At 35.9% G+C, this 24669-nt stretch overlaps 1 protein-coding gene across 2 annotated transcripts in view; it reads right to left on the bottom strand.

Moving 5' to 3' along the window:
• Nucleotides 1–677: 677 nt before the first annotated feature.
• The window catches only part of ADSS2 (adenylosuccinate synthase 2), a 34243-nt gene continuing 10251 nt past the window's right edge, over nt 678–24669 (bottom strand). Inside the window, exons 2-13 of one of the 2 annotated variants that reach the window (XM_088144163.1) lie at nt 22951–23053; nt 17371–17439; nt 15952–16002; nt 14296–14362; nt 11521–11628; nt 11213–11294; nt 9706–9832; nt 8705–8859; nt 7992–8116; nt 3942–4039; nt 3277–3426; nt 678–2240 (exon numbers count right to left, since the gene is read on the bottom strand). In XM_088144163.1, the coding sequence (XP_088000289.1) occupies nt 2188–2240; nt 3277–3426; nt 3942–4039; nt 7992–8116; nt 8705–8859; nt 9706–9832; nt 11213–11294; nt 11521–11628; nt 14296–14362; nt 15952–16002; nt 17371–17439; nt 22951–23053 (1188 nt within the window). In that variant the 3' untranslated portion in view covers nt 678–2187. The remainder of the gene's footprint in view (nt 2241–3276; nt 3427–3941; nt 4040–7991; nt 8117–8704; nt 8860–9705; nt 9833–11212; nt 11295–11520; nt 11629–14295; nt 14363–15951; nt 16003–17370; nt 17440–22950; nt 23054–24669) is intronic. The other variant, XM_088144166.1, reaches the window with a different exon arrangement.

Below are 24669 nucleotides of genomic sequence, written 5' to 3' on the forward strand. Positions count from 1 at the left end.
GGGGTTTTTAAGTTTCAGCAACCAGAAAATGAATCTTGACACAGCAGTGAACATTGGGTAAAAAAAAAGAAGAAGAAAGAAAATCAACTCAGCATAATATTGAACAAAAAGGCAAATGTGAAAGAAGAAAAACCACTATCATAGTATTTACCTGCAAGAACATCAAGGCTGGCATTTGTTTGGGCCAGAAATATTAGAAATGACATGCTTGTTTCTGAGTACAAAGGAAACTTGGAAAACTTTGGTTTTCTAAAATACTTTATCTTGTCAATAACAGATGACTTACAATCTTTGCAAGACCATGTTTAACAAGCAAGGAATTCTCTAAAAAGGCATTGTGGCACCATGGTTTCCATTTATCTTGTCTGGAACCTCTTTAAAACTTCTAGTCAAACTGAAGCATATTATTTTTCTGACAGAGAGAGCTGTCTAACAATCTAAGATTATTCTGATAATCTTGGTGTGCCCCTTTTTGCTGACTGTAAATTTCCCTTTATTTCAAAATAAAATTCCATGTGCAAAAGAAAACAAAAAAGAAATGAAGCTATTACGGTGTTGAACCGTGATTATTTTACAGTGAGGATTTTCTATTTGTGTTAGAAATTTATTGTGTTTTTTTCATGCAATATCTATATCAGTCTAAAGCTTACTGCTAACTTTCCCAGAAAGTGAGGTGGTATTTTCATAGAAATTTTTTTTAAAAAGCTGCTGTTTCCCTTCCATCCTCACATTTTACCAAAAGAAATTAATTTTTTTTTTTTTTAAGAGTTCACGCTCTATGATATATTTTTCAGAACTCACCACAACGATCATGAAAATGTACATTCTGGAAAATGTACTTCCAGTAACATGATTTCATACATTGCAAATATGAACAGGGCTGGAAAACTTAAGTTAAATTCCCTGATGTTAGCATCTTCTTTTTAGATACCTATGCTGTAAGACAAATATTAGGTATAACTTCTTAATAAAATGTCAGTTAAAAATATACTTATTGCATCCTGTGTGAAGCCCTGGCTCACCCCTCCTAAAATACTGCACAAATAAAGATACAGAAGAATTACATAGAAACAGAGTGAAAATCAGCATTCTTCAGTTTACAAAATAATGCCCACAGAGTAAGAAAAGGTCATGAATGGTACTAAGGTTAAAGAATGTAATTGGCTTGAAATTACTTACATTTCTACAAGTTAGATCAATCTAGACATACAATATACTCAGAAGAAAGAAAGGTCTTTAGCAAAGCACAGCTAGGAACTACAGAATAGATTGTCTTCAGTATCTGCCAATGATGAATTCAGTTTTTTAAAAAGTCAATTTACATAAATATTGTCTCTAATGCCTATTTACATAGGTAGCCAAGTCATCTTAACCCATGTGGACTCTGTGTGCTAAGAAGTAAATTAAGCGATACTTAGGTCATCCTATTTCCAATCATCCTCTGAATACCAGCTATGAAAGATTTGGCAATAGGCCAATGAACTGATGAACTGAATGATGAAACTCTGAAATGTAAAAGTATCATAATAACTAAGGGGAAAAAAAGAATGAACTCCATACAACAGGGAGTATAAGCACTTCCAATATTATCATTTATAAATTAAGTTGTACTGTATACATATTAAGCACCCCACCTAAACTACTAGTTCATTATTCTTTTAATAAAAACTGTAACAAAAATTTAGTTTTATCATCATTATAAAATCACCCCTCTCTTTAATCACACACTACATCAGCAACCATACAAGGTATAACAGCTTTAGGAGTACAAATGAAGATGGAAAACTCTGTGCAAAACTGCATTATCTTAAGCATCCAAAGTTTCAGGAAGTAATACCACCAAAAGCAGACATACAGTAGACTCATAAAAATAACAGAAAGCAGGTTTGGGGATACATCTGGAGAAAAAGCATCAGTGGCAAATGGTGGCAATATTTGCCACTGGAACTCACAAAGTAGTAAGATAAATGATACTGATCTGTCAATGTTTTTATAGCAATAACTATTTTTTTTTCCCAGACTACCTCTAGTTGTTTTACATTGTTGTTTTACAGTATGTTTCCAATTTCCCCACCCAAATAATTGCTTATTGGGTTAAGAGATGTGTGTGTCTGTGTGTGTGAGTGTGTATGTAGACAAACAGTCTTTGTGGAGTGTGCTTTCTTTTCTTCAATTTATCCAATATCTTTAGAAGAGCTGGATCATCGACTCCCTGGATTTTCCTACTCCAATCCATTTAACTGCAAAAACAAAAAAAAATTTGCATCATATTTTGAAGGAAAGACTTTCTTATGAACGGAAGTATATGCAAATCAGTAGAATAAAGCACTATTGCTTAAAGTTTTAATTGCCATTCCATGATGCACATGCATATGTTAGAAAACCAATTATTGCTGTGATTAATTCTCAAGAAAATCACCTAGTTCAAAATACATCAGACACCACCTTTATCACTGGCACACAGCTTCTTGCAGATTGGTGTATACTTTTAAAATTTCATCAATAGTTAATTGTTCCTTGGTAATTTGGCCACACTAATTCATTATTCACAGATAATTTATATCAGTAATTTCATTGAACTACTTGGCCAATTGTGTGATGTCCTGTTCCTTAATCCTATGTTTGTGTTGCTGATTAGGATCAAAAATTTTCAAGCAATTCTGTCAAGGATGCAATACTGATGCAGAAAAAAGTTTGCTAAAAAAACTAGTAATTTTGCCATGGCGGGGTGGGAGGGGCACAAAATCTAATATATGAAAGTTCAGTATTTTCCATCAACAATCTCTTCTTTTAAAAGTACATTTAAAAATGTGATAATGCCATCTAACATAAGTCGGAGTATTAACTTTTCCAGTTTATCAAATAATGAAACAATGAATTGTGCTTGCTAAATACAATTCCATTCATTTAATATTAAGACAATCATTAGTTGCTCAAGTTCAAAAGGAACTTTTCATTCAATAAATTTAAATTATTGTCTTAAAATACAAACAATTTCCCTTTTAGAAAACAAATACATTAAATGATCTAAAACCACAAGCAACCAGTTTAAATAGGAATATAACTAATCAATATTCATTTGTAAAGTAAGATTTCAGATTCCTTGATGCTTCTTTTTCACAAACTTAATATTTATAGAGGGTGATTTGATTGCTAGAAATAGCTAACAACAAAAATTATGAATTGTTGTACAGCAACATGAAGATCCCTAAGGACAATTTTACAGCACATCTCATTTGAAGGGTCCCTTCAAACATGCACTTCAGCTGTACTTACCTGGAACTCCTAGCTCTATTTCTATAAATCGAACAAAATTTTGTGCATTTACAGGCAATTCATCAAATGTCCTTGCATTCGATATGTCTCTCTTCCATCCTGGGAGGGTCTCATACTGCACCTCTACTTTATTTAAGACTTCTTGGTTTGCTGTGAAGAAAAAACACTATACTAATAGATGTAATTATATTTATATTACCACCACTAACATAAGACTAATAATCTGAGCTCAGGAATTTCTACAGCTGATTAATAATTAGTTAATAAGAACAAACTTGTCAGTTTTGATCACAGAAAAACTGTCATAAAAATAAGTTTAGCTACCACAGTCACTGAATTGAAGAATATAAGCCCATCCTAAAATGGTAATGGAGACGGAGAGAAACTACTGTATAAGAAAAGCAGTTGGTATCGTTCCTTTGGTAGCTTATAAAATGAATGTGACATGGAAATAAATAGCTGAAGTCTTATATCTATCACATAGGAGAAAAGTTCCCTATCCAAATAATTAATGCAGGGAACTGCAATTTCTTTATAGATGAAATATATGAAATTATATCAACGAAACTTACTGAAGCAATGGAGCACATCTAACAGTAACCATATCTTTTTAGTGCCAGTAAAGCTGTAGAATGAACATATATGGTACACATATATTTACTCACCTGGGAAATGAGGTATGATTTTATTATCTATTTTGTAAGCAACCCCAATTTTAATTTCAGGAAATACATCCAAAATATCCAATTTGGTAAGAGCCAGTCTGTTTAAAAGAAATGTTCAAATTTTAGTTATGTCTAGACAAACATAAACTTTTGGAATTTAAATTGAAATTTGCCTTCTTAAAATAGTATCTACTCAGTTATTGACTGAATATCAAATTACATCATTAAATAAATTGCAGTATTAATCACTAGAGCTGACACACTGGTCAGCTGCCTGCTAATGTGATTGTAGTTCAATATTCTGTGATGCCAATCATACCATTGAGAAGTGACAGCTTACTTTTAGAATCTACACATAGCTATTACTTTTTAAAAAAAATATATGCCACTTTTAAAAGCAAATGTTTTTCTAGAGCAGCACACAAACTATTTTAAGATACTAAATCTAAAATTAAACTAAAAACAAAAGCTAAAACACAGTTTTAACAGCAGAAATGGAAAGACTGCAGGAATAATATTAGATTAAAATCTTCATGCAGCATGAGATACTTGTCAAAATATTACTATATAAAAAGGCCTAGGAGTATTAAAAATATATTTGCTTTGCGTAGGAAAAGGATTCCAGAGCAGGGGTGCCACCACTGGTGGGCACCACCACTGAAAAGTACTATAATTATATTATTAATCAACAGTTTGAGTAGAGATCTCATGGGAATGACTTTGGGAGACAGGGCAATGAGATGCAACCAAGGGAACAGTCAGATAAAAGGTAGCTTAGCCCACAGCAGGAATGTGGGCAGGACAAGAGACTCAGAATGGACTCTCCCTAGTTTTGGGGCTGTAAATGGGATGGAGGGAGAGAAGTACTTTCAGACTTGCAAGATTCTGTTAATGTAACCTTACAATAAAGTAGAATTAGCTCATCTGGTCATGTTTCCTGTCTGGTCTACCTCATAAGGCTGACATATAACAGGATGTCCCTCTCTTGCTCAACTCTGGTGCTATACTCTCCATTTTCAGAAAAAACTACTATTCTACTTGCTAGAACACTTTTTTTTTTAGGAACAATATTATAGTAAGAAAAACCTAAGTGAATTGACAAAGTCCAAAACCATGCCTACAACCATAATTAATGCAATACTTATTCTCACCTATACTCAATTCTACCAAAGTATGTGACTCACAGCATTTTCCTAGAGGTAAGTTTAAAAAAAGAGATGCAGTGATAGAAAATTGAGCTAGATAAAATTAATCACTCAGAAAAAAATTCAGCTGCAAATATATTATTGTTAACCAATCTCCTAAAGTCCTATCGCCTTTACAATTCCCTATTTAAATTCAAAACAGACAGTATACTATTTTTGTTGTTGTTCAGTCGTTAAGTCGTGTCCGACTCTTCGTGACCCCATGAACCATATCACGCCAGGCCTTCCTGTCCTTCACTGCCTCCCTGAGTTGGCTAAGTTTCATGCTCATTGCTTCAGTGATGCTATCTAATCATCTCATCCTCTGCCATCCCCTTCTTCTTTTGCCTTCAATCTTTCCCAGCATCAGGGTCTTTTCCAAAGAGTCCTCTCTTCGCATTAGGTGACCAAAGTATCTGAGCTTGAGCTTCATTATCAATCCTTCCAAGGAGCAGTCAGGGTTGATTTCCTTTAAGATTGACTGGTTTGACCTCCTAGCAATCCAGGGGACTCTTAAGAGTCTACTCCAGCACCACAGTTCAAAGGCATCAATTCTTCGGCGCTCAGCCTTCTTTATGGTCCAGCTCTCACAGCCATACATTACTACTGGAAAAACCATAGCTTTGACTACGCGGATCTTTGTCGGCAAGGTGACGTCTCTGCTTTTTAATATGCTATCTAGGTTTGCCATAGCTTTCCTCCCAAGGAGCAAGCGTCTTTTAATTTCATGGCTGCAGTCTCCGTCTGCGCTGATCTTGGAGCCCAAATAAATGAAGTCTGTTACAGCTTCCATTTCTACCCCTTCTATTTGCCAGGAATTGATGGGTCCGGATGCCATGATCTTAGTTTTTTTAATGTTGAGTTTCAAGCCAGCTTTCGCACTCTCCTCTTTCACCCTCATCAAGAGTCTCTTTAGTTCTTCTTCACTTTCTGCCATTAGGGTGGTATCATCTGCATATCTGAGGTTGTTGATGTTTCTCCCTGCAATCTTAATTCCAGCTTGTGATTCTTCCAGCCTGGCATTTCTCATGATGTACTCTGCATATAAGTTAAATAAGCAGGGTGGCAGTATACAGCCTTGTCGTACTCCTTTCCCTATTTTGAACCAATCAGTTGTTCTGTGACCGGTTCTAACTGTTGCTTCTTGGCCCGCATACAGATTTCTCAGGAGACAGGTAAGGTGGTCTGGTACCCCCATCTTTTTAAGAATTTGCCACAGTTTGCTGTGATCCACACAATCAAAGGCTTTTGCATAGTCAATGAAGCAGAAGTAGATGTTTTTCTGGAATTCTCGTGCTTTCTCCATGATCCAGCAAATGTTGGCAATTTGATCTCTAGTTCCTCTGCCTCTTCGAAACCCAGCTTGTACATCCGGTAGTTCTCGGTTCATGTATTGCTGAAGCCTAGCTTGTAGAATTTTGAGCATAACCTTGCTAGCATGTGAAATGAGCGCAATTGTGCGATAGTTTGAGAATTCTTTGGCACTGCCCTTCTTTGGAATTGGAACGTAAACTGACCTTTTCCAATCCCGTGGCCACTGTTGCGTTTTCCAAACTTGCTGGCATATTGAGTGCAGCACTTTAACAGCATCATCTTTTAGTATTTTAAATAACTCAGCTGGAATACTGTCATCTCCACTAGCTTTGTTGTTAGTAATGCTTCCTAAGGCCCACTTGACTTCACTCTCTAGGATGTCCAGCTCAAGGTCAGTGACCACACCAGCATGGACATCAGGGACATTAAGATCTTTCTTGTATAGTTCTTCTGTGTATTCTTGCCACCTCTTCTTAATCTCTTCTGCTTCTGTTAGGTCCCTGCCTTTTTTGTCCTTTATCATCCCCATCTTTGCACTAAACGTTCCTTTGATATCTCCAATTTTCTTGAAGAGATCTCTAGTTTTCCCCATTCTATTGTTTTCCTCGATTTCTTTGCATTGTTCATTTAAGAAGGCCTTCTTATCTCTCCTTGCTATTCTCTGGAAATCTGCATTCAGTTGCTTATATCTTTCCCTTTCACCCTTGCTTTTACCATTCCTTCTTTCCACAGCTATTTGTAAAGCCTCATCAGACAGCCATTTTGCTTTCTTGCATTTCTTTTTCTTTGGGATGGTTTTAGTTGCTGCCTCCTGTACAATGTTACGGACCTCTGTCCATAGTTCTTCAGGCACTCTGTCTACCAAATCTAATCCCCTAAATCTATTCATCACCTTCACTGTGTGCTCACAAGGAATATGATCTAAGTCATACCTGAGTGGTCTAGTGGTTTTCCCTACATTCTTCAATTTAAGCCTAAATTTTGCAGTAATAAGCTCATGATCTGAGCCACAGTCAGCTCCTGGTCTTGTTTTTACTGTCTGTATAGAGCTTTTCCATCTTTGGCTGCAAAGTATATAATCAATCTGGTTTCGGTATTGACCATCTGGTGATGTCCATGTGTAGAGTTGTCTCTTGTGTCGTTGGAAAAGAGTGTTTGCTATGACTAGCTTGTTCTCTTGATAGAACTCTATTAGCCTTTGCCCTGCTTCATTTTGTACTCCAAGGCCAAACTTGCCTGTTATTCCGATTGCTCCTTGACTTCCTACTTTAGCATTCCAATCCCCTATGATACTATGATATACTATGATACAGTATACTATTAATGTATTACATTTCCGTCAAGAAATATGTATAATTAGTACACACAATAAAAGTCTTACACTGATTTCTATTTTTAAATCATTATGGTTTCTACAATAATATTAAAAAAATGGAATTTTGTTACTTGAAGTAATGATAATTTTCATCTGTTACTTTGGAATAATTTACAAAACATATAATCTACCCCAGTCAATATAAAGGTCATCATGAATCCAGTATAAACTACTCACGCAGTGAATCCATTGATCATATGAGCATATCTAAGCAATACAAGATCAAGCCAGCCGCATCTTCTCTTTCGCCCTGTGGTCACACCAAACTCTTTTCCTCGTGTCTGTAGCAATTCCCCAATTTCCTAAAACACAACACAACAATGATGTTACTATCTTGGAACAATTATATCAACTTATAAACCAAAAGTACTTATACCAAAAAGAAGTATATTTTACATTCTATCCAAGTAATGTACATGTAACAATGCTAAAAACAGAAATACAGAAGCTACCTTTATTAATGCCAGGTATTAATTTGAAAATACTAGCAGGATAAGCAATTATCTCATAAATCTATGTTGATTGCATTTACTGCCCACCTGCTATCTCGCAGGGGTTTTTTGTTCATTTATTGATTGCAAAGTTCTGAAATTCTTGGCAATTTTAAACTCTCATTATTTCCACTTAGGGAGACACATTCATAAGAACATTGCTACTTCTAACATTCTTTAACTGGAACTTAGTTAACAATTATGCTGAAGAGTTATGAGAAAATAGAATTCAGTTTGCTCTTCAACAGAAATACCAGCTCTGCAGGATTGAGGATCAAGCAGTTGTTAAAAGTCTCTACTGTTAGGAAAATAGCTATGAAATCTTTAAGTAATATTATGGAAAATCACATGCATGCACTTGAGGTCATGTATGCTTATTTATTTTAATATTATACTTACATTGTTTTGTTCTGTAGGAAAGGCACCAATCCCAACTCTAGTTGTATATGCTTTCACAACTCCATATACTTCACCCACATTCTGAGGTGGCATACCTAAGCCAGTGCAAACCCCTCCCACAGTGCAATTTGATGAGGTCACAAAAGGATAAGTACCTATTAACACAGGTTAATAAAGGGTACATAGATTTGTATTGTTACAATGAAAGCTATTGAGCAGTGTATAACTGGGTTTTAGCCACGGTTCTGCTTTTTATACCAATAAATATTTCCACTGAGGTATACAGCTGCAACTCTTGTTTATATTTTATAGTAATAGCAGCGATTTTATTTAACTTACTTGTAATGGTCTACTCCAGACAAAATTTACAGCTCTCTGCAAGGATCTGTAGCATCTGCAGCATAACTATATTGCTGCTTAATTCAGAAGTGATTTCTAGTAAAAGCTCCAAATTATGTATAGTATCTGAACATTTGTTATATGTTATCTAATAAAGCTGCACATATTTATGTTCCATTATACAACCACAGTATCTAACAGAAGAAAGGTATATCTATTTCCAAGGCTTCTTTTGGAATGCAGGATTTTTAAAGTACATTTCTTGGTAAAAAATTTAAAGGGGAAGACTAGTTCCATTTTGGGAAACCTATCCCAACATTCTACATTTCAAATTCTAGACAATTCTATTAAAAATATATTTTTATCTCTATTGTAATTAGAATGGAAATAATATTCACAGAATTTGGCAATAATTTTCGATATGTTCTAGTTAATAAGTTTTTCAAAATTATTTATATTATCTAAAATTTATAATTCTACCAAAACAAACAGTTCTATGGCACATTAAAGACTAAGCTGTAGCATAAGATTTAATAGAACAAATTATCCCAGGCAAGTGGGATAAAATCACTCATCGCTTAAGGACATGAAAAGTAATTTGAGATGTTATTTACATAATAATCACGTTTCAAAAGTGAATCCATTTTGATATTCATACTTACCAAAATCAATGTCCAGTAATGTCGCATTTGCGCCCTCCACTAAAATTTTCTTTGGAGGGCCATGCAAAGCTTCATACATAAAATATACACCATCCTTCACCATTGGTTTGATTCTTTCAATATAGCCCTAGACAAATAAGTGTGTTGCAGAGATTAGGATTAAATTATTACATCATGATATGCAATAAATACTTAGTAAAGTTTGGTTAATAAGATTTAAGTACAATGCAGATATTGTGCTAAATAAATTAGCAATAATATCTATATGTCTTCTCAACCCAGTATCCTTTATTGGAGTTGAAATTCAGAGCACTGGATTGTGCCTGCTTGGTGAAAGCTGGTTTAAGCCCCCTGTTTTAAATGTAGTTATGAATGCCAATAGTGAGCTAATCTATCCATGAAAGAAAAAGGTATGTATGAATGTGACTAAGCAGTAAAGTATTTAAAGGAAACAAAAAAGTTCTTTCTTACATTAAAAATTAAGAACATCCCCATGGGATCAAATCAAGAGTCTATCTGATCACACTAACAATAGTTGCCAACCAAGTACTCTTAGCAACATTGCAAACGTAACAGGAAGGCAATTAGTCACTCCCTCCCCTTGGACTCAGAGCAAATGGTATTATTCTGAGGTACCCCTCTTCTAAATCTGAATCTTGATTTCAGTATCATACTTATAGACATTTTAGACCTCTAATAAATCTGACCTATATCCTTTAAAGTCAGTGATCAGCACCACATCCTGCAACATTAAATTCTATAAGGGCTTGCTTTTTAACAATTCCTCTTTCTTAAAGAACAGTACAGAGCCTTATTAATCTTCTGTTTGAACTTAGTGCTTTGTCACTTCTCAGTTACCTTCTATATTACACATTGTCTCCACATTGGTGGAAAAGTAAAGCGAATTATAATGATCTTATTCTAAAGGAGGGCACAATGTCTTTTAAGCAGCTGTTGTCTCTTCAAGCCCCATCCATGGGGTTCTAGTTTGATGAGGTTCCTGGCTCAGAGCTGAAGTTTAGTGTTGGTGTAATTATCAGCGATAGTGATGTTTCTGATCCTAATAATTTCTCCTCCTGGCCACTCAGGATTATGGAACTTCTGTCTGTACCAAAATTTCTACCAGTCAACTCCACTAGGTGATTCTGAGTTCTAATACTATAAAACACTGCATAGTATTCTAACGCTATAAAACAAATGCTTATCCATCCCTAAGACAAGATTCCTATAATAGATTTTCACAAGAAATATGAGCTTCTAAGAGCTTCCTCAAATTATCTTGTTTGAAACAGAGAAACAGAGAATTCACCATGGAACTATTTTAATCAATAAATACCTTTCTAAAGAAACATATACGCACAATGACAAACTTTTTCTAACATCTCTGAAATCTTCATGCAGATAGTTATCACTGTTGTTGTTTTCTGTGTTTTTTTTTAAGCCCTTTAATTAGAAGAAACATACATAGAAAAATCCATCAGCTAAAAGGCCAATTCTATGATTTTACCTTTAATCTTTTCAATTCCCCTTCAATGTCAATCTCTAAGGTAGGGTAAATAGACTTGTATTGATTGGCCAGCACTTTGAATCTAAAAAGTAAAAAAAGTTTATATTCTATTATATTTGTAAAAAGTTTGCACAAATCTTTGATATACACTTTGATTTTAGAAAGTGAAAGAGAGAGAGAAAATTATAAGTGAGAAATCCAGCAAGGATTTTTTTTAGAGTATGAAAATCAGAATCTACAAATAAGAAAACTGATTGCCCTAGTAATAAACATACACGAATGTAACATTACACTAGAGAAATTGTTACCTTTCTGAAAATTCATTGAAGTCAGAAACTAGATCACACATTCTGAGCCCACTTCGAGCTGCTTTAGAAGAATACACTGGACCAATTCCCTTTTTTGTGGTTCCCAAGCTTTAAAACACAAAAAAATAAAAAAAAACACACACACATACTACACAATCTGGTTGACTCTCAAATGTGATGATTCATTTTTTGTTAATATTTTTAAAAATAAAATTCATTTTGGTGGTTTCTACTTGCCACTCATAGGAGTTAAACTTGCTCTCATGTGAGCATCCAAGGGGAGGACTGAAAAAGGGAAGAGTGCAGGCATATGGGATAAAAGATAGACAACCATTCCCAGTGGCAGACTTTTGCAAACACTGATATAAATAATTTAAATGTGTGTATGTGTATGCATGTGTGTGTGTGTGTGTGTGTGTATATACACACACACACACACACACAGTTTAAATATTACCTTTCTGATGTTAAATATGATAAACATATAAAAATACACATTTATTGTACATTACTTAAAAATTTACACATTTTTTTACACACATCTCACTGAATTTTAATGGTATGATGTTAGAAATAGCTTTAACATAAACTGGTATGTAGAAAATATCTCAAACAGGCTGGCACATTGCTAAATTTTAAGATGATTAAAATTAAAACTGTACAGATATTATCATTCAAAGTGGTCAAAAAGTTTTCTTTCATAGTTGGAAGTAAAACATATGCTGTCCTAAGTCCTATAGTATATATTTCTAATTTGACCCTCAAATTATTCATTGGGTAGTTTATAAATCTTTTGGCCTCTAACCATAAATAAAGTAAATAGTTTATATGTTGTACTAAAGTTTGTTTTAACTATAGTTTGTTGAACAAACCAACATTTAAGCCATAATGAAATGTTGGTCTTTCAAACCACAACAGTTGAATTCACACATAATTCTGAGCCTAAATCAGGCAAGCCACATAATGGATGAATGTAATATATGATCTCAGCTACTATATATATAAGAAGCAGAAAGACTGTACTATACTATGCACCAAAATGCTCTAATATTACTCAGAATATTACTCATCTGCTCCAACGTTCAATACAAAGCTGAAAGCACTAAAGCAATTTAAGCATAAATGCCTCTTATATATGGGTTTTGCAGTTGTTAAATCTTAGTATTTAGACCACTGAGTCAAAGTTAACCTACTCTTCAGATACTGCAGAAGAAAACCCCCCAAAACTGATCTGATATCTGCACTTCTGCAGTTTCAGGTGTGATGTCAGAGGGAATCCTTAATCAGTCTGGAATGGAGCAGCATAGAAATCTTAGTAACTAATAAGTAATAATATAGTATACTAATATAATAAATTGAATAATGTGAATCAAATGGTAAAAATATTTTTGCTAATTTGTTGGCACAACCAGATTTTATTTTGTTTATTGTTATTTGATATCAATAGCTAAAAAGCATTCTACTTTAAACAAAAATTATATTCTGAAAGATAGCAAATATTAAAAACACAACTAGCCAGAGTTGTTATAGGATTTTGGATCTGACAATCTAGCACCCATCAAAACAACAGATACCACACCACCAGTAGTTAGATATTGCCTCTTCCTATATTGTGATAAAATGCAGTTTTCCATGTTTGCATTTTGCCTCTTAAAGGGAATCAACCAGGATGGTGCTTTTTTTTAAAAAAAAAAAGACTTATCAAATGTTTGAAAAAATTGTTTAGCACTGCATGGGTGAAACTAAAATCACATTTTTATATCTTGCCACTGTATAGGAAGGAAGAGATCAAGAAAAAATAGCTCTACTAATTTGATCATTTGTTCTTGGCATGACAGATAGAAACAAAGACAAATAAAATGACAAGCAAATAAACAGTACTATTTATCCCTTCCCACCTCGGACACATCGTCAATGATCAGCGACATAATGCTGCCATTTCAACACATTAGCACAGAGTTAGAATCTCAAATGCTTTTACTTAATATCAGCTATTTTTCCTGATTCTGACCAAGATATAACAATTAGATGCATTAGGTTTAGCTCAGGATCCCAAATCTCTAGAATGCACTGTCTGTTTACAATAACAAGTTGTAATGTGATCCTGGATGTTCAGACAAATTTTCTATTGTTGATCAAGAACAAGATTTGTATACCATAATGGGTAACTTTCTTTAGCTCCATGTTCTACCTTAGAAAACAGAGTAATATATTTTTTCTACTATATTCCTTGGGAGTCCTTGGTGTTCTCTGAGCATAGTTGTTTTCTTGCTGATGTTTTATTACCCAACGGAGTGGGCAAACAAGCTACTGTACACAAACAGAGGGCAAACCCCATTCCCTTCTAGCACTGAAGATGTTACCAGGTTGGGTAACAAAACATCTGCAAGAAAACAATCAAGCTCAGAGAACACCAAGGACTCCACAGTTCAACCCTGAGCTACATACACTCTCTTCTATTAATATTCCTTGGATTATAATACTTCCATGTTGAGGCTTACAATTTAAAAGCGAGTTTACTGTACAAACCATATATTATATGTATTCTGGTTATACCATTTGGGTTGGGGAAAAATCTAATTTTTTAAACCTTTAAACTGCCTGCCTTATCAATATATAAAAATAAGTGGGAATCTACAGATGTTTCAGGCATCCTGTAAAAACTTTCTGAATAATCCTATTATAAAATGTCCTTAAAATATTCTGGAACAATTGACTAAAAATACCTTTCATGACATTAAAAAAAAGTAAGATATTTGATAAAGCACAACATACTTTTTCCCTGCTTGCTCTTGTCTTTGCTGTTCTTGAATGCCATCAGCAGCTTGGTGGAAGTCAAATACTAAAGAATTTCAAGAGTACAAAATGAATGGATTTCTATACAAATTTATATCAATTTTGGAGATCTTCATTTTCATTAACAACTAAATAAGATTCAAATAGAAAACACCAGAAGTAGAAAAAACATGTTTATAAACTATACACTTTAATTTGGTAAGAGTGGAAATGTGGCACTTGTGAACTATGTTGTACTATGCTGCAAATAAAATTATATGTTTAAATTATTTTTTTAAACAACTTGTCAAGCAGAATATAAAAATGTGACAAATGTGAACAGTCTCAGAGTTTAATTGGGTAAGGTTTTCCTGTGCAATTTCATATACAAACGTATGGTAACACAAAGAACCCTCTGAAATTAGGGTTATAAATAACCTTTCACTGGCTGTAATGATTGCTTAGTTCCAAATTACACAGATTAATACTTTTCTCTTTAGTTAATGATCCACACCCAAATCATTCTCACACAGCCATTTACCTAGGAAAAAAACTTCCTGGTACCAGTGGAAAACTTTTTAAAATCTATTTGATGAACTGGGGTGGGTGAGAGGCTATGAAAGAGAACTAGAGGCATTCCAGATGATAGACTGCTGATTCCTTACCCATGGTTAAACAATAAATCTAGTTTATCAGTGATGATAATTGTCATGGAGAAAATCTATCTATGTGATCACTAGGAATTGAAATGACCTGATGGCACATAATCATAATAATCAGTGATGAATGTGTAACTATGATCGTGGGACTGAGACTATTTAAAGTAGTAGCAGGCAGATCTTTCCCATTCATTATAGTACTCATGGTGTACTATGAGCAACTGACACTCTTGGAAGCCTACATTTCCCAGGAAATCAGTTTTTTCCTAGATTTTTATTTTTCCTGAAAAAGTTCTCATTGCAACTGACTGCATGAGTGAAAGGTGCTAAAAACGTACTTTTAACAGATTTTCTCATGAAAAGATATCTGCTTAACTCAAGTTTTCGTTAAGCAGTGTAACACTCGCTATCTGAATCTGATGCTAACAGTGAGAAGGCAGAAATAAGTGGCTTCTTAAGTCTGGAATAGGGAGTATTCCCTGGCTGAACAATTTAGTTGCCACGCTAATGGAGAGAAGAATAACCTCCCTGTTGAAAAATTTACCTTGAAATTTAACAAAAGTCAGCATCTGATTCTAGAACCCTCAGCTGGTTTTAGAATCAGAATCTCAGTGAGACTCAATGAGACTAAGTATAATCAGGAAAAAAAGGGTTTGAGGCACACAATACTAATTATACTTGCCCCTGAATGTAGTCCTAAGATGCTACAGACATAAAAAAATGGCATTTGGAATTGCAATAAGTACTTTAAGAATTGACAACTAGCTCCTTGTATTTTGCTAAATGTTAGATCCAAGTACCCCCAAAGCTAGTTGCTAAGTTACGCTATATGGAGAGGAAATCTCAAAAAGGCCCCAGTATATACATGGAAACTTTCTGTGCAGCCTCAGGAGCCTAGCTTATATTATTGTAAAGAATTCATCAAGGAATCATGACTTCACAAAGAATCAAAATCAATACGGATACTGTTATGCATGCAATTAGTATATTTACTTACCAATATGGGCTCTGTCCGATATAATTAGCCTTTCTTCCCAGCCTTCTAAACCTTTTGAAGAAATATTAGGTAATATTCATTAATTTTACTTTTCAATGTTTAATAGTGCAATCCTATGCATATCTATGCAAGAGTATGTTCTGCTAACTCAAATGGCTATTATTATTCCCAAGTAAGTATGCATAGGATTTCACCTAACCAATCTGGGCTGATCTCAAAAAGCTATGAAGAGTCAGTCCTGGTGAGTGCTTGGATTGGAGACCATTAGGGAATTCCAGGGCTGTAAGTTAGAGGAGAAAGGAAAAAAGAAAAGGAAAAGTCCCAGAGGAAGACAGCAGCAAACCACTCCCATGTTGCTACCAAGAAAACTATATGATGATACTGCAGTTGAGTTGTACTTGGAGATCTAATTTTTAAATCCATTTTAAAAAGTGGCATTTGACAAAACACTGCAGAATGACTCTATCTGGGGCAGATAAAGCTAAGAAGTTTGAACCACAAACCATGAGACTTCTAAACCTTGAACTTTCACCAAAAACTCGTGTTTGTGCAATGAGACTTCCCCTCCTTCTCCTGCAAATCCTGTGTCCTTCAAAGCTGCTCTGAAGGATCTTCCTAGCTGATAAAACAGAGTTAGAGGACAGGACAGTGGGATGCTTCGGTAGTTTGGTTCAGATAGGTACTGGATTTAACTGAAATAGGTAGGTGTCCATTCCTCCACTTATGTGTTTCTATAAAGGCTTTTTATTTTTATGACATGCTATTAGATATTGTCTAATTTGGCATCATACTTACATAATTTCCATTTTACAGCACTGTACTGCTACAGATATTAGCTGCATGAAACAAGTATTTTCTAAGAAAAAAAGCCAATGGGAATTGTTTATCAAATTGCTAATTGGATATAAGGCAACTGAATGGGAACAACATATTAATAAACACTCAGTTCTGCTCCACCATTATGAGAAGACCATGAGAACTTCTTTCAAACACAGATAGTCCTCAACTTACAACACAATCAGGACCAGAATTTCCATTGCTATGCAATGCTGTCATTAAGTGAGTCATGCTAGATTTTATGACCTTTTTTGCCACAGTAGTTAAGTAAATCATATCATTAAATGAATCACGCGGTTGTTAAACAAATTCGGCTTTCCCCATTGACTTTGCTTCTTAGAAGGACCCTGGGAAGGTCACAAATGGCAATCACATGACCCCGGGATGCCACAACCATCATAAATACATGCCGGTTGCAAAGCACCCAAATTTTGATCATGCGACCACAGGGACACTGCAATGGTCGTAAGTGCAAGAACCGGTCATACGTCACTTTTCAGTCCCATCATAACTTCGAACAGTTGTTAAACAAATGGTCATAAGTTGAGGACTACCTGTAATAGCTTACCAAGCTATTCTCACCTTTTCCTTTTTTAACATTTTTCTCTGCTTCTTCAAACAATCCTGGCAGGTGAATTACCACACCATTTCCTGGAGAAAGCCATAAAAAAGAAAGTTCAGTGAATGTGAGGTATGTTAAGTCTCTTCCAAAGGCCACATTTTGGAGTATGGTAAAATAATGCAAATACTGTTATACACTTCATATTTTTTATCCTTTCACTTACAATATAAAAATTCTATGTATTGATGATTTTGGATTGCCAGAAAGTACTTCTTCTCATGCAAAGCAAAGCACCCTCTTTTTACCTTCTCATCACTACTCCCAATTGCTCCTCCACTGGAGCTCCTGAGGGTTGAAGCACTCTCTGGAACAATATAGGATATGGAAGGGAGGGTCATTCATGCAGTAGAGAGATTAACACAAATCTGGAGGCCCAATTTACCTAAGAGTAAGTACTCTCAGTTAGCCTAAACCAGCCACACATTTCAAATTAAAAATTTTCAGATTGTTGCGATCAACATTTAAAAGTACCACATTTATCTAAAAGAAAAACAAATCTGAATTTAAGACTGTTCTTCAAAACAACAACAACAACAACAGACAGACAGACAGAAAAGAGCCTACCATTTTCTTAGAGATAGCTTTCCCAGATATTGGGGGGAAATGATCTAATATTACTTTCAGGTAAACACAGTAATACTGTTACATAGTATCCCACTACTGCATGGTATTTGCCTATCAATATACCTGTTCCCCCATTGCTTCTGGAATGAAGGACCCATCTGAGATTTAGAGGAGGTTGTAATAACTCTCACAAAATGGCTGCCACATAGGGACATATCACTTACAATATGGTTCCTACATCATCAGCAGCCACTGCCTAGAAGACAAAATGGTGAAAATTCCCCACCTATTCTTAGCCTCCTCAAGACTGTGAGCTGCAGCTTAACTTTGTCTTCATACTGGACAAGGAGATGCCTTCCAAACAAAGCATTCAGCTACTGCCACCTGGCATTTTAATCTTCTAAGAATGTCTAGGGTACCTATGTAAGGCCAAAATACATTTTCTGAAAATAAAACTAATAGAGTCTGGCTCTTTGCTTTATACTATGCCAGCTTCTCATTACTTAGGAGAGGTGTTCATGAGTGCATTGGAACTCATTATGGGAACTTTAAGCAAGGTGTATTTTCTTATTCTCTATGGTATAACTGCTGTTATCTCTTAAAAATGTCCATTGTGAAAAAGAGCATCTATAATGTTTGCAGATGTTCCTGAAAACAGTATCCTCCAGACTCATCAAACTGCAACTTCTATCATGATGGTTGAGGATAAGGTGAGCTGTAGTCCAAGACAGCTAAAGGGGATAGGTTGTGGTGGGCTGCTCATTAATGTAGTGCTGCTGAATATGTCTGCTATATGAGGAATGCAGTTGGCCACTGCCTATCCTACTGCCAGACTTGCATGAGTGGGTATTTATTTATTTATTTATTTATTTAATTTATCAAATTTATATAGCTGCCCATTTCACATGAAGTGACTCTGGGCAGCGTACAACAATAAAATAAAACAATAAATATATAGAAACAATCATTACTAAAAAACATAAAAAATACAAAACAGTCATTCTTAAAAATGCAAACCATCAAGTACAGGAGAGAGTAAATTAATAACAGAACCATTTTAGAATATCCTCAGTCCCCTGAGACCCCAAGGCCTGATGGCAAAGCCAGGTCTTGAGGAACTTACACAATGTTATCAGGGATGGAGCCAACCTCACTTCAGGGGAGGGGGGAGAATGTTCCACAAGGTGGGCACCACTGCAGAGAAGGCCCGCTTCCTGGGACCCACCAAATGTAAGTCCCTGGCAGATGGGACCCGAAGCATGCCTCCTCTGCCAGATCTAATGGGATGGGCAGATGTAATTAGGGAGAGGTGGTCCCTCAGATAACTCAGGAAGGGCTTTAAAGGTTAAAACCAGCATCCTGAATTGGATCTGGAAGCAAAGTGGCAGCCAATGCAGCTCATGGAGCAGAGGTGTGAGATGTGCTGTTCTGGAAGCACACATAACTTCCCACGCCGCTGCATTCTGTGCCACCTGAAGCTTCCGTATACTCTTCAAGGGCGGCCCCACGTAGAGCGCATTACATTAATCCAATCTGGAGGTGACTAGGGCATGAGTAATGTGAGCAGGTATCATAATTTTTGTGGAGTCCTTGGGGTCCTCTGAGCTTGGTTCTTTTCTTGCAAACATTTCATTACCTGGCTAGGTAACATCTTCAGTGCTAAAATGGGATGGGGTTTGCTCTCTATTTATGTGCTGTGGCCTGCCTTGCCAGTGCTGGTAAGGGTGGAGGGGTTTGTTTTGCTCCTCTGGTAGTTCCTTGATTAGCATATGTTTGCTGCTTGATTGTGTGCCTGGTGGTAACCTTTGCTTATCTGGGTGATGATTGCTGGTGATGATTGCTGGTGATTGATTGCTGGTGATTGATTGCTGGTGATTGATTGCTGGTGAGGCGATCTTCTGGTCTTTTGTCTCTTTTGAATAGTATGTAGATGCTGTTTATCTCTGTGTGTGTGATGGAATGGTTTGGTGAAGGCTGCGCTCTGGCGAGATTCTGTCTTGTAGGTGGAAGCTAATAAATGCTATAGAACTATATCTGTACTGTCTCGTGGAGTTCTTTAGGCTGAACCTGACATCAGTCTCACCAGACTGAATCTAAACTTCCCAAGCCAGCAAGCAAACACTGCGAATTCCTTAGGGTGGTGCCAGTCTCATCCTCTTCACCTTCCCACACTCATTCTGCGGGCTAAGGAAATGCTTATCTCCCCGAGCGCGGCCTTCAACAAACCATTCCATCACAATGTGTCTGTTAACACATTATTAGATAATTAGCTATTAGAGCTATCAGAGGGCAAAGAAACTTACATCCCGGTTAACACCAACCCAATACAGAAACTAGACAACCTAATCAAGAGAACCCTCAACGACCTAACTAAGAAAGGCCAGATCACAAAGGAAGAACAGTGGCGGATAAAAGCAGTGGACCCATCTTCCCACGCTTCTATGGACGACCAAAAATACACAAGCCTGACATACCGCTCCGACCAATTGTATCTTTACCAGGGACTCCAAAATACAACATAGAGAAAGAACTGACAAAAAAGCTTGGACATCTCACAGAGAACAGTGACTATTCTATCAACTCCTCACTACAGTGCCTCCAGAAAATCAAAGACGTACACATAGATGAAGATGAAATTATGGTCTCATTTGATGTCACAGCACTCTTTATGTCCATAAACCCAGAACTAGCAAAGAATCCATATCAGCAGTACTACCCAACACACCCGACCTAATCAAATACACCCAGACTGAAATACCCAGAATCATGGACCTCATCAACCTCTGCCTCACCACCTATTTTCAGTCTGATGGACAAATATACCAACAAATCAGAGGCACACCCATGGGATCACCACTGTCAGGACTCATAGCAGAGATTGTAATGCAACACCTAGAAGCTATAGCACTTCCCCACATACAACCTAAAGTATGGATCCAGTATGTAGATGACGCATTTCTTATTATAAAAAAGAAACAACTAGAGAAGACACATGAAACCATTAACAGCATCTTCAAAGAAATAACATTCACCAGAGAGGAAGAAAACAACAACATGCTACCCTTCCTGGATATCCTTATCAGCAAAGGAAAGAACAGGAAATTAGAAACCCAAGTTCATCGGAAGACAACCCACGCCAATCAAGTACTTCATTACCAAAGTAACAACCCAACCTCCCACAAGAGGAGCTGTGTAAGGACATTATTCAAGCGAGCATTGCAGCAACCTAGAACAGCAGAAAAAAGAAAAATACCACCTATACAACATCTTCCAACAAAATGGATATCCATGGAATTTTATCAAGAAGTCCCTGACCACTCAACCTACTACAACACAACCTACACAAGCTATGAAAAGGATCACGCTGCCATACATCAGAAACGTCTCAGAAACCACCAACAGACTATTACAACCATATGGCATCTCTGTAGCACATAAACCAACAAAATCACTCCAAAATACCCTAAGTAAACCAAAAGACCCAGTAGCCCAAGAAGAAAAACCAGGAGTCATCTACAACATACAGCGCAAGGACTGTAACAGACACTACGTAGGACAGACAGGCAGAAGACTAACAGAGCGCATCCACGAGCACCAACTAGCAGTCAGAAGACATAATGAAAATTCCTTAATCTCACAACACATGGACAGACTCAACCATAGTTTTAACTGGGATACTGTCAGTATTTTAGACCAAGCTAAATCCAAATATGCAAGAGAATTCTTGGAAGCCTGGTATTCAGACAAGGCAGTAATTAACAGACACATAGAGATAAACAGCATCTTCATACTATTCAAAAGAGACAAAAGACCAGAAGATTGCCTCACCAGCAATCAATCACCAGCAGTCATCACCCAGATAAGCAAAGGTTACCACCAGGCACACAATCAAGCAGCAAACATGCTAATCAAGGAACTACCAGAGGAGCAAAACAAACCCCCCACCCTTACCAGCACTGACAAGGCAGGCCACAGCACATAAATAGAGGGCAAACATTTTAGCACTGAAGATGTTACCTAGCCAGGTAATGAAACATTTGCAAGAAAAGAACCAAGCTCAGAGGACCCCAAGGACTCCACAGTTCAACACTGAGCTACACATATTCACCTCTATTGGTATCATAATTTTTACTTATAAAAGTTCCAACAGACACAGGGAACCTGCTTAGTCAATTCCTAGATTTCATATAGGATGTCACTTGTGCAGTTTCATGTATAAAGCAGATATAAAAATTATATTCGTGAATGGAAATAGCAATGACTCAGAAGAAGAACAGAATACAATCCTGTTTCCCACTATGCATTGCCATTACATTTGCTAGGAAAGACAATGGTAACTTATTTACCCTGAATTCTGAGGTCAGACAAACAGGATCATCCTGTGGCACACAGCAAGGGATTTGCAATTTATTTTGCTTAGCATCCTTATATCAGCTTATTTGGAAAAAGCATATATTCTGCAATTTACTGCATAATAGTAAAACAAACTGTTTCATCTATCAAAGCAATCCCCCAAAGCTAACATTAGTATCACTCAGGAGTGAAAAACAACAGCAACACCCAAATACAATATGCATACTTATTGTTCTTCCCTCCCCATTTTAACCTGAGAGGTTTCCCAGCATTGTTTCAATGATGTATTAGCTTTTTGCAGCTAGTTATAAATAAAGCTACATATCAAAAGTAGAACTACAAATAGTATGGCCCTAAGAGGAAACAAAAACAAACAAATCATTTCCACAGATACCACTAACTGGTTATGTTTAGAAATGTGCACTTCCTTCTCGATCTGCATAGATATTAAAGCAAGTGAAATATATTCTCACGTAGATAGTAACTGTAGTTATTGCACAATACATTTCCAATTTTGCACAAACATTGAGAAACATTCAGGATCTTGAACATTATTCAGACCTAGGATCAAGAAGCCCTGGAATACAGAATGGCATGTTTGTACAGTAGTAAAAATTACTTACCAATAAATGCGGTGACTTTTGGATTGATGATACCACTGGGTAAGAGATGAAAATCATATTCCACAGAATCCACAACAACCGTATGTCCAGCATTATTGCCTCCCTGTTAAACAAAATTTATTGAATTTAGTTTTATTTAAAAATATATATGAAAAACTATATTCTCACTAAAGTTACCTTGACTCTTTCAACAAGCTTCTTTTTATAGCTAGAGGACTTCTTAATAGCATAAACAAGACATCCCCTGCGAATATTCTTGGATGCACTGATATCCACTTGACTGCTTCTTCCAAAGTGTCTTTTCACTTATATGTGTATTAATAAATAAGTAAAAACTATATATTGACAATAAGTCTTTATAAAATTCAGGACCACAGTGGGTTGTTTTAATGAAAGAAAGATTTCATTATCCTTTAAAACACTGACACTTCCATTAATTTAATAGTTTTCAAATATATGTATTTTGATAAAGAATTTCTGCTTGGCTCCTCCAGAAATCAGAACCATCTAGAGAAAATTGAATGGCTTTGTCTACAGTATGGCAAAGAAACAAGCCAGAGTTGCATATAATGCTTAGCAAAATGGGACATATTTATGCAATTTTGTTTAGGTATTCCTACAGCAGATGTCAACCAGGTGCAATTTAATACTATGAATTATCATGCTGCTCATTAACAATTGACATTCACATCTGTTTACTGTTTTATGTAGATAGTTATTTTTATATTGTTTTACACTGGGAGCTGCCAAGAGTCAGTCTGGAGTTATTTTTATATTGTCTGGAGTTGGGCAGTGCCTAAATAAAATAAATTAATTAATGCAACATTAAAATACAGCCACTTTTCACAAACATGTAAATATTATAGCAGTAATCATGTGGTAAACCACTTGTGCAAGTACGCCATTACATATAATATTTCTGCTCAGATTAATACACGCACACACACACACACACATACACGCTCTGTAATGATATGGACGCTTTAACTGATGAAATGAAGAGTCTTCTGGAGTGGGCAGCTATAATAAATTAAAATAATAATAACAACAACAACAACATCCAGAAAAAGAGAAAAGTATTGAAGAGTACAATAGTTATTTTTATAGTTACCTAACTTGATTTATAGTTTGCCTTAATGTTTTAGTGAGCACTCAAGGCAACTAACAAAATTTAAAAAGAAAAACAGAATATAATAAGTTATCAAAACAAATTAAAATTAGTGATAAAACAATCATCTAACAGTTAAAAGCCTAGTGAGATAGTTGCATCTTCACAGAGTTCCTATGTGCTGAGATAGCAGAGGCCAAAAAACAGTCCCCACTGCTTCCTGGATATGATCCAAACCACTGTAAAACACTGCCCCCCGACCCAATTTCAACAAGCTTTCCAAAAGGATACTACAGTTAATGGTATAAAAGCCCACCAAGAAATACATAAAAAAACAGCAAAACTGTGCCCCCCCCCCAAGTTTTTTGGTGTAAGTTATCTATCATCTGACAAAGATAGCAAGGGGTATGTTTAGCCTAAAGAGGAGAGACATGATAGCAGTCTTTCAATCCTTGAAGGGATGTCACAATGAAAAGAGTGTGGATTTATTCTAGATAGCATCCAAGGACAGGATAAGAACCAATGGGTAAAAGTATTACAGAAGGAGATCCAAAATCAAAATAAGAATTTCATAACCATGAGAACTACTAAACAGTGGAACAGCCTGCCTC

The sequence above is a fragment of the Python bivittatus genome, unplaced genomic scaffold (genome assembly GCF_059951505.1).
Source record: "Python bivittatus isolate LINGU-HERP-01145 unplaced genomic scaffold, Pbiv_v1 ctg000020_np1212, whole genome shotgun sequence".
Classification (NCBI taxonomy): domain Eukaryota; kingdom Metazoa; phylum Chordata; class Lepidosauria; order Squamata; family Pythonidae; genus Python; species Python bivittatus.